At 36.4% G+C, this 11,426-nt stretch overlaps 1 protein-coding gene across 2 annotated transcripts; it reads right to left on the bottom strand.

Annotated features, from left to right (window-relative positions):
* Window positions 1–3,910: 3,910 nt before the first annotated feature.
* LOC131038030 (zinc finger A20 and AN1 domain-containing stress-associated protein 6) lies at window positions 3,911–5,950 on the bottom strand. Of its 2 annotated transcripts, XM_059211145.1 has the most exons (3): window positions 5,135–5,950; window positions 4,622–4,655; window positions 3,911–4,456 (listed from the first exon to the last, which is right to left on the bottom strand). In XM_059211145.1, the coding sequence occupies exon 1, from the start codon at window positions 5,660–5,662 to the stop codon at window positions 5,141–5,143; it is 522 nt and encodes a 173-aa protein (XP_059067128.1). In that variant the 5' UTR covers window positions 5,663–5,950; the 3' UTR covers window positions 3,911–4,456; window positions 4,622–4,655; window positions 5,135–5,140. The 2 variants fall into 2 exon arrangements, with proteins under 2 accessions (XP_059067128.1, XP_059067129.1); XM_059211146.1 differs by lacking the exon at window positions 4,622–4,655.
* Window positions 5,951–11,426: the final 5,476 nt, after the last annotated feature.

The following is an 11,426-nucleotide window of genomic DNA, read 5'->3' as shown; positions in this document are numbered from 1 at the left end:
TTAATTTTATGTTGGAGGCATTATTACATAGTGTGGTGTGAGTATTATCGAGACACTACTATGTTTGTTGTCAGAGATAATTTGCAAAAGAAAAATTTGTTATATTGTTTACTTGGTGTCAACAGTTTGCACTCATGCAAAACCAAAGTTTTGGGTCGAGCATGATGATAAAGTCGAACATGATGTTGGGAGTCTAGCTTATCAAAAATTCATTTTTTTTCTTCTCTGTTTTAAGAAAACTTTCTTTGGCATTTGGATACACTTGAAGTGCTTCATGTGGGTTATCACTTACTTCGCAACTGAAGCTCGACTTTGGTGTCAAAACTTATGGAAGATTAATATATGCAATTACTACTGTTGATTTCAATCTACTATCTATAGTAAAAAGTTGAACGAAATTGGTGCTTCAAGTAAGGTTGGTGCTCTCTGTGAGTTGATGCTCACTTAAGTAGTCTAGGTTGGTCCCCATTTCGTTAATGAAAGTTATTTATCTGTTGTGGTTTTTAACCTGAAAGGGTTTTTCACATGAAATTTGGTGTTCTCCTTGTTAATGATTGCTCTATGTACTTTTACGTTGTTTTGTGTGTTTGTTTAAATTTTTTGGTGTTCTCCTTGTTAACGTTTGCTCTATCTACTTTTGTGTTGTTTTATGTGTTTAAAATTTTTAAAATACTTGTGACTTCAATTGATGGATCAAGTCTCTAGAAGCCTCTCCCTACCATTCCATTGTTTACTATTGAAATTAGGAGGATTGGTCCCTTCCATGAGTTGCTTTACAAATAAATGCTTTCAACAATTATGGAAGGTTTTACACTCCATTAGCATATGGAACGCGTATAGAATATCTATTTGGAGCGAGCCAAAGGAGTCTTTAAACATCTCACTTCCAATTGAACCAGCTTGGGTATAGATAGAAACCTCTTAAATGAATTATAGAATTAGAAACGGTTGTGTAAGCAAGACCAGCTTGGGTATAGATAGAAACCTCTTAAATGAATTATAGAATTAGGATCAGTTGTGTAAGCAAGATTGGTGCATTGGGGAAGAAGAAAACATACGGTATGAGAATTGACAGATTGAGATGGATTCAGAAAGATAGAAGTAAGCAGAGATTATATGAAAGCTTGATCTATTGTTAGAAACATCCAACTTCTGGATTTGTAGAGTTTCACGGTAAGCCTTGATGGGAGTTGAACGCTAAGCCTTGACGGGATCGCTGAGGTTAATAGTACTGGGCAGAGGCTTGAAATAGATGAATTTTTAGGAATCGTCATGGTCAACTGATTCTTGTAATGGTTCCAGATTTTAGGGCAGCAAACAAGTTATAGGGATGCAGCTTTAACCTTAAACTCTAGTCTGAATGAGGCTGTCAAGGGAAGCTCTAGATGAAATTGGGCGTAAGGAAGGATTCTAGATTTAACATTTATTTTGATGATTACAAATCAAGAAAAATCCTACATTTTAACAAACATAATAAGGAACTTATTGGACAGAAGCGAGATCACAAATTAAGGCAACTTCATCAGATGAAATTATCTCATATCAGATGAATTAGCAATGCTCTTACAGATTGGACTGCAATCAAGAGTTGTCTATATTTTAGCAATGAAGAACTCAAATTTTCCTCTCGAGATGGTTAAAATAATTGGCAAAGGATTTAGAGGTTCTTGAAGGAATTTCTAACCCAACGTTTAGCACAATAATGACACCTCCTTCAATTTTTTAAAAATTATGATTTAGTTCTACGAGCAAGTGAAGACGGTATGTTTCATGACAGCTCGAATGCTATTCAACAACGATGAGATGGAGTTGATTATTGGCAAGGTTGGCCCTCTCCCTTTAAATGTATCACAGGTGGCAACAGTTTGATCGGCCTTAAATGCTTATAATAAGCAGTTGGCAGAACCGCAGAAGCAATGAAATATGTACTCATTCTTGACATATATATAGAAAGAGTTTTTTGAATGATATTTTTCTGAAGTGGTTTAGTTTTTTAAATCGATCTAATGAGCCTGATACTATTAGGATACCACACTTCGACATTACTTTTGCAGCTCTTCAGTGCCTTACCCAAGTTAAATATACCAAAAATAAGCAAGGCATAATTCTAGGCTAAACCAGAACTATTTTTCTTAGGCAATAGAAATGAAATTACTTTACGTAAGTTATAAATTTTAGAGAAGACCTGACACATTCACACCGCCTAACATGAAAAATGAACAAAAATATGTGTTCACACAACTAACTAAAATATAGGCGCAGTAGAAACCATACCATTTGAAGCTCATCCCAATTCTAACAGAGCTTTTATCTTGACAAGTATCTTAGAGAATCCATATTTCATTAACATACCAATTGAGAAATTCAGTCTCCATTGACGGACCATTAACAATTCAGCTTCAATCTGTCACCATTAAAACATTCAAGGACCGAAATGGCGAAATACATAATCAATTTTCAAGACAACTCACACATTAAAGAGCCCAACAAGAAACCCAATATGGCTTGGTGTTCACAATATTTCATGCCAAGTTAATCTAATTGATCATTGATCTGATAAAACAGTATCGTACAGCTGTTTCACTCAATTAAAAAACTACTGAATCCCTTTGAGTAATATTCATCAAAATTACCCAGCATAGCTTTACTAACGTCCATGCCAACCTATTCCTATAATTACATTCAGTAAATCAGAATTGAACAGCTGTTCTGCACGATAAAAAAGAATATTAAACCCCTTTCTATCCAAATCATGACAGTTGCTCAAGAAAACAACTCAATATTCACTATATTCATTCAATAAATTAGAATTGCACGGCTGTCATTCCCAAGTGACCATTTGAAAATTACTTAATCTCTTCAGCGAACTTCACAAACAATTGCCAAGATAATTCAGTGTTCACTTTACTCAATGCCAATCTACTTTGGTCACTCCATTCAACAAATCAGAATCACAAAACTATTATCTTCCCAATGAAAATAATTACTGAACCTACTTTTTTATTAAAATTCATCAGAATTGCATGATATGAATCAGCCTGGCAATACTGCATGCCCATCTATTCTAATCAATCCTTTCAATTGTTCAGAATTGCAGAACTGTTTTTACCCAATCACAGTAATTGAAACACTTTTTAGGCAAAATTCATTGCAATTTAAACATGGCAGCATCTAATTGACTAACGCCATCTCTTATAAGGAGATCTTAGTCTGCCATATCATTTAATCCTGAAAACTACTGAATCCGTTTTGTATCAAATTCATTAACAATTGCCAATATGACTCGGTGTTCACTTTAGTCAATGCCGACCTGCTATGGCCATTCCAATCAACAAAGCAGCATTACACAGCTCTAATATACCCAATGAAAATAATTACTGAACCTGGCATTCTTTTTAAAAATTCAACAGAATCACTCCTATATGCCTCAGCCTAATAATAGTCCATGCATCTCTATTCTGCTCAATCCTTTCAATCATTAAGAAATGTAATGCTGTTTTTGCCCAAATACAGTAATTAACCCACTTTCTAGGCTATTTCATCGGAATTGCACAATGATTCATATAATTCAGCACTACATTAATTTACAACATACTAAAGTTAATGCAGTGTAACCACGCTATACAAGGACTAGCAAAGCGAGCCTGTTGAGCACCATCTAATAGACTAGTGTTATCTATATAAAGAGCTCTTAGTCTGCTACGCAATCATATCATATAATTTTGAGAATGGTGGTGTGGCCTGAAACAGGGATCGGATAACACAAAGTTTTCACCCCAAAAGTAATTTCTTACCAATAAAACTCAGCATTTACTGTAATCCACTCTGATCAACCCATTTAACATATCAGAACTGCCCAGATTCAAAACACAATTAAAAGATTATCAAATCCCTTCAGTAAAAGGCCATCTGATTGCACAACAAAATTCGATCATTATTGCCCATGACAACCTATTCTGATCAATCCATTTTGACATAGTCAGCTAAATTTTAATTGAATTCTTACTTCATCATAATTACACAACGATATCGCTAAGTACTCACTACACTTCGTGCCTACCTATTCTGGCCAATTCATTTCATAAGTAAAAATTGCACAGCTGTTATCCCATATTAAAAATGATCGAATCCCTTTTGTCAGCTTCATCAGAATTGCATAACGATATAACTTGGTATTTAACCATTACCCATGCCAACCTATTTGTTCAATTGATTCAAAATGCTATAATAGTAGCGGTTATTCCCTATAAGAGATTATTAAACCTCTTTCGATCAAACTCAAAACTCTCACAACAATACAACTCATCATTAGGTATACACAACTCATCATTAGGTATACTCCATGCCAGCATATTCTGAATAATCCATTCGATGGGTCAAACTTGCATCTAGCTTTTATACCCAATTAAGAAAAAAATTGAACCCTCATTCTGTCAAATTCACCACAATCGCGCACCTGTTAATAGAACCCCAATTAGAGAAATCACTGAAATCACTGATTCGTTTTATTCGAAAGCGCTAGATATTCAATTATTGAAATTAGTTGCATTAATGACCATAAGCCACAATTTAAGTATATATTTTTGACATACCCAGTCTGATCATGCAATTTTTAACATACCTGAAAGAAGATTCTAATTAGCGTTACAATTAACCTGCACAATTACTCCCGGTTTCAATCTCCAAGTAACACAAGGGAGAAAAACCCACAAAAAATTAACAGTGGTCTAAGACATTCACTCCATAAGTGCACAGCTGTTATATCAATATTAAACCAACTTATTGAAACCATATCCTCAAATGCAGGAGAATTGTACAGCTGTTATAACAATTTACTAAAATTCAAATAACGAAACTCTTAATTCGAACGAAATAGACAGCTACAATACCCTATTAAAATTTTGATTATTGAAATTATTCTATCGAATTCTTCAATATCATATGATTAACCTACACCCCTCCAAAGCTAAAGATTAGAAAAAATCCCAGACTTAAACTGTACAATTGTAGCCATAAATGCCTTATGGCCAATAACTCCAACCCAGAAAACAAATTAAAAAATGAAAAATAAAACCCTAACCCTGAATAAAAAAGAAACCTTAATTCTAACACTGAAAAAGATCATAACCCCAACCTGATCTCAAATCTTCTGAATTTTCTCGGCCTTCACAAGAGGATTCGCCTTCTCGATATCCCTCCGGCCGGCCGTCTTGTAATCAAAAGAACAATCATGATTCTCCGAATAGCGATGCAACGAACAGAAAACATCCCCACATTTGCACTTAAATCCCGTCAAACCCACTCTTTTCCTGCACGAACTGCACCGATTCGGACTACTACGCTTTTCTCCTGCAACAGCCATTAACAAACCCTCATCACTTGAAGAAGAAGAAGAAGAAGAAACAGACGCGAGAAGGGTATTTTTGTCCCTAGAGTTTTGCTCAACCGAGGAATTTGAATCCACCGCCAGGGATTTTTCCACAGCGGCTTTAATTTTAGACGCCTTCGTCTGGTCCAAAACATAATCTCTGTAACATTTCGAGCACATATTCATGGTGGCCGAGCTGCCAAAAAACCCGCACTTGTTGCTGCACATGATCGGTCCTTCTGGCGGCTGCGGCCCGCTCTCTTCTTCCATTTTCTTCCAGCTTTCCTGTGCCATCGAAACAAAACCCTCCGCTAAACTCCCAAAGGACGCCTAGACTAAGTATATTCAATGCGTATACTTCAACGCTGTATATCCCGGTATTATATACACAATCAAAGTCAAAAACCTCCGAAATTGTGAGCACAAATCCCGAAACTGTATATCTATAGACCTTTAGATCGGGTACATATTCATTGTGTAAACGTAATTCCCGTGGTCATATATACAATGTGTTACATGTGTATATTCAATTGCCTCTCAATTTGCGTGGGCAATAACGAAAGCGCAAGACTTGTAACACCGCTAGTAAAAAGAGCGTGTGGGGAGGTGTTTAAATAAGGTAGGTGGACGTAAAGTTAGAGAGATCGGACGGCTGAAGATGAAGCATCTAAGATAAGTAACTATTTTTTGCCGTCCGATGGGAGGTCGTGGTGCAGCGGTGTAAGGAAAAGATTGTTTTGTTTTGCGTAGAACGCACGCAGAGTGCCAAGTGGACCGGGTCAAGCCTACGTGGAAGTTTGGGAAAAGAATATGGTAAGATGACGTCATCTTTCGTCATATTGACATCATGTGCTCGGATTTAACTTTGGCTTTTACATTATACCATTGTGCTAGGTAGGAGGGAGAACAGCCTTTATGATCAGTTTTCTAGTTTTTTTAAGTGTTTTTTGGGTTTTTTTAATTTAATTTTATTTTTTTGTCTTTTGTTTTAGTCTTTTATTCTATTTTATTTTTTGGTTATGTTCAATTTAATCTTTTACACTTTAGTATATAATAGATTTAGGTAATGGTATTTTATCTATTGTAAAACAATGTAGGAAAACATAATTATGGGATTGAAAAATGAGGAAAATCCTTTTTGGTTTGTTAGTTATACTAGTTGTCCTTTATAGTTGTGAGATTTGGGAGAGTGGCTTGCCAAACCAAAAGTGGAGGCAATTAGAAAGAGTCCAAAAGCTTATAATCATTAGTAGTCTTAAGGTCAAGTCAACAGTTCCTTATGAGATTCTTTGGCAAAAGCAAGAATGTTCCTAATGGAGGCCTTAGTAATAATCTATTTGCTAAGTTATTTAAGAAAGGTTAAAAACATGGACAAGCAATGCTAGCCCAAAACTATTGTTGAGGAGGAATTAAGACAAAGGAAGAAGGCTTAGATGAAGCAAAACAACAAGTGGATGAGCAAGTGGGACATCAATTTGTAAGATTGTCTCAACAATAATGAAGAGATTAAAAAAATTGTGTTTGAAAAAATTAGAACTACCATGTGGGAAAAAAAGGTTGGTTGGAAAAAACAAACACTATATTAAAGACTTCAACCCCTTAAGGGAACATGATGAAAAACACTACCTAAGGGTGGCAATTAAGGGAAAGGTTGGACTTCTAGTTGCACAGCTAAGAACCGATTCTCACCATCTTAGATATGAGACAAGTAGATGGGCAATCCCTAAGGAAGAGTGAGATGAAAGAACGTGTCTTTTTCCAATAAAGAGGTGGTGGAAATCGAATGGTACATCTTGTTTGAGTGTGCAACGTATGAGGATATTCATACACAATATGAAAACAATTTGAAGGTGAGCAGTTGAAATGAATTATTTAAGGAGACAAGGCTTCACAAAACTATGGGTTTCTTGATCAAGATCCACAATAGCCGAACCAACATTGAAAAGAACTTGAAAATTGTTAATAATGATTCTCTTGGTCCCATAGACTAATGGTGGCGTGGATGTCATTAAAACTCATTTGTTCATTCATTTGAGTTCATTCTAAAATGTGAAGAAGGCTTTTCCAGAAAAAGGAAGGTAAGGGAAACAAGAGTCTCACAGGCAAAAAAAAAAAAAAAAGGTAGAGTTTAGTAGTGGTTGTGTGGGCATAAAGAATACTACCAACAACAAAAAGTAAGCCCCACACTATTTTTGTTTAATATTTTATTGCAACTCTTTTTTAAATATCATGCACCCAAGCATAGGATTTGATAGCCAGCCATACATGTCATATGAACATTTTATCACGATCTTGTCATTTGAATTGTTCTCTTTCATCCTGATAGTGGTTCATGGAGTGTGACCCAAAACGTTGATGCAAAAGTTCTTACACAATTGAATCCAAAAGCTAATTATAATCAGCATCATGGACTATGGAAATCTAATAGATCTAATCAATTTATAACTAACATGTATGTATGTATGTATGTATGTATGTATGCATACATACATACTGTATACACCTAAAAATGGTCTGAAGATAGTTAATTAAATACATAGTTATTTGATTAATTCCCCTTCCCAATTAATTGAATTCACAAGCAATTTAATTAATTTCTCTATTCATCTACTACTAAATAAATCTAAATGATTTATTTATATAGTTCATCTCACATCCCCCTTTGATTAATTAATTCTAAATTAATTAATGTCTCCCCATATTAATCAATTCTTCTAATCCCTAATTAAGATTAACAAACTCAAGTTTGTTGAGATTAATTGTCATTTTCCAATTATTTGAATTTCTAAAATTCAAATGAGCACATGGCTCCTAACTTTAACCACCTAACCTAACCATCCCCTAACTTAACCCATTCAATCTAATCTTGGGTCTAATTAATCCTATCTTGTCTTGCACATCCTAACCTCCTTATCCTAACCTCCCATGGTGTGGATATTCTCTCCTTGAGACACATGGCACTTTTGCCACATGTCTCCTCCCTTGGACACTTGCCCTCTCATGAGCAAGGCTCCTTGACATTTGTCACCACAAAGATGACAAGTGTCCCTTCCTCCAACCTCTTCTCCAACTTCCTCAATCTTGGCCCTTGATATCTTCAAATCAAATCTGCACCGTCAATTCCTGCCACCTCAACTTTGGCCTTGGAATTCCTATAAATATCCCTCATTTTGGAGCAATATGGATCCGATCTCATATCAATTTAGGCATCATTAATATAGGCAATTTGCATTTCAATTATCTAGCATTTAGCTTTTGGATTAATCATAGCATGTTAATCTAGTTTTTTAAATCATGCATTTCATATCATCTCCATAGTCAATCATGATCAAATAGCTACTCAACTCTTGAGTTGCCACTTTGGAGGTCATTGCTCCGCTGAGAGCCCATCAATCCAACACCTTCAAGGTCCTCAAGAATAGAGGAAAATGGGACATTTCAAGGAAGGCTTATGGTTTGCATTTCTAATCTAGTTTTCAATTAAGCTTTTCAATTACATTATATTGTCCCATTATATGTGTATGCCTCTTATATACCACATTTTTAGCATCACATTAATTGGCGCCCATCGTGGGGCCTAGCCCCTTTGATCTTTAACAAGTTTTCTTGCAGGAAATTTCATTGACAGGTTGATTAGCTCTTTCAGAGTGCAGATTAGCTCTCTTGGGCTCCTGAATTGCGTTCTTGGCCTCTATTGTGGCGTTTCGGAACCTCAAATGGCGTTTATGGGAGATTCCTCAACTCTATTTTTTTGATTTTCTGTACTTTAGCGCTTTCAGTCTGTACTTTAGCATTTTTGGTATGTATGGTGGCAATTTTGGCACATCTGTCAGCGTTTTCAATCTTTTTGACAGCGTTTTTGGTGTGCAGAATAGCGTTTCTAGTGTGCAGAGCAGTGTTTCTAGTGTGCAGAGCAGCGTTCTTGGCACATATAATGGCATTCTTGGTCAATTTGATGGCGTTTTCATTTTTTTATTGATTTTGCAAATATTGTATGTTGCATTCCTCATTTTTGTTTCTGGACTGTCACTTTCTCGGACCTAATTTGTAGATTGTTGGTTTTGCAGGTACTTATTTCGCTGTGAAAGACTGGAGTCACAAACTATTTCATCATCAAAGAATGCAATCTAAACTACTAACTTTGTTTGCAGTCATGAGATTTTGCACTTATATTTGTTAAATTAGGCACATAGACTAATTACAATGGAAATGAACAAACATGTCTTATGTGTTTTGATGATAGGCAAGTATGCTCTCACCTTTCTTAGGTGATCAGAAAACCAGACTCATCCTTTGCTTTCAATAGTGCATTTCTTTAGCAGGCCTGCCCTCCCGAGGAGTTATTAACTCTTAGCCCTTAAGGCCGGTGAGAGGAGAACGACCTAAGTGGGAATGGCTAACGCCAAGTACTCCAACCCACTATAAATTAAATGTGTTTTTGATGAAAATCAAAGCAATGTCAGTGCTTGGGAATAGCTCTCCTCCGTACCTTTGGGTATATCAAACCTTGGTTTTCAAGGTTGGGAGACCTCTTAATTGAGTTTATACCCCGACGTGCCGAACAGATCCCTTACTAGTTCCAAGTAAATTAGAAGCTACCTGGTTTACCTCCGAACATTATTAAATTCTTAGTGCATGGAGGGGGGAGAACCTCTCCTTAAGATACTCACCATATGTCCCTCTTGAGCGTATGTGTGAACTCCCCTTTTGAGACCTTATTGCTAGGCTCATAACGGGACTCCTCTAGCTCTCGCAAAGGCAAAAACACGGGCGCCCTTTAGGGGGTGACAAGGCTGTGTGAGCTGACAGGGTACCAAGTTGTGGGCTAAGAACTAATAATGAATCCAATCTCCTTAGGATAGACTAATTGATGTGTTTTCAAATTGTTCAAAACCCATGAAAACTTGGGCTTTCTTTAAAGCTTCTCGAACATACACTTTATGTGTCCTTTGGGACAAAAATACAATCGGAATTCTATGTTTGTAAGTCAAGTCAAGATATCATCCATTGAAATACAACATACATTGAAAACTCAAACTTCAAACTGTCAAATGCACAAGTTTCACAATAGGTTAGCTCTTTCAGTCAAAACAATCGCATCTACGGTCCAAACAGTCGCATTCACAGTCCAAATCTTACCTCTTTTGGTCCAAACATTAGCTTTATCAGTCCAAACAGTTGCATTCACAGTCCAAATCCTAGCTCTTTTTGGGTCCAAAAATTAGCACTGTCAATTCAAACAGTCACATCCATAGTTCAAACAGTCACATCTATAGTCCAAACAGTCGCATTTCCAATCCAAACGTCAGCTCTCTTAGTGTGAATGTCAAATTTCTCAGAGTTTGACATTAACTCTCCAAGGTTGAACACATTAGAGTTTCTGGTCTGAACATTAGAGTTTCTGGTCTAAACATTCGAGTTCCTGGTTAGTTTAGTAGCGTTTCTGGTAAGTTTGCCAGCGTTTCTAGTAAGTTTGCCAGCGTTTTTGGTATTTTTGCCAGCATTTCTGGTCCCTTTAGCAGCGTTTCTGGTCAGTATAGCAAAGTTCTTCATCTAAATAGTAGCTCTCTTGGTCTAAAGGTCAGATCCCTTGGTCTAATCAACAACTCTTGTGAGTTGCATATCAAATTGCTCATGTTTGTGCTTGCTAAGTCTGCATATCCGCTTTCCGAGTCTGAAAATCACAAATTTGGGTCAAAATTGAAACCTCTCAAGTTCAAAAACTTGATTTGCTAAGTCTACACATTATCATTTGAACTTTAGAGTCACTGTATTGCAGAACAACGTTCCTGGTCTATCTGCCAGCATTCCTGGTTTGTCTATTAGCATTTCTGGTCTGTTTGTCAGCATTCCTGGTTTGTCTGTTAGCATTTTTGGTCTATTTGTCAGCGTTCCCGTTTTGTTTGTTAGCATTTCTAGTCTTTTTGTCAGCGTTTTTGGTTTGCAGAACATCATTTCTGGTTATTCTGTCAGCATCTTTGGTTTGTTTGTCAGCATTTCTGGTGTACAGAACAACGTTCCTAATCTAAACATCAGAGTTCCTGGTCATTTTGTCAGC

Source organism: Cryptomeria japonica, chromosome 9 (genome assembly GCF_030272615.1).
Source record: "Cryptomeria japonica chromosome 9, Sugi_1.0, whole genome shotgun sequence".
NCBI lineage: Eukaryota > Viridiplantae > Streptophyta > Pinopsida > Cupressales > Cupressaceae > Cryptomeria > Cryptomeria japonica.
This window is presented reverse-complemented; position numbering and strand designations above follow the sequence as displayed.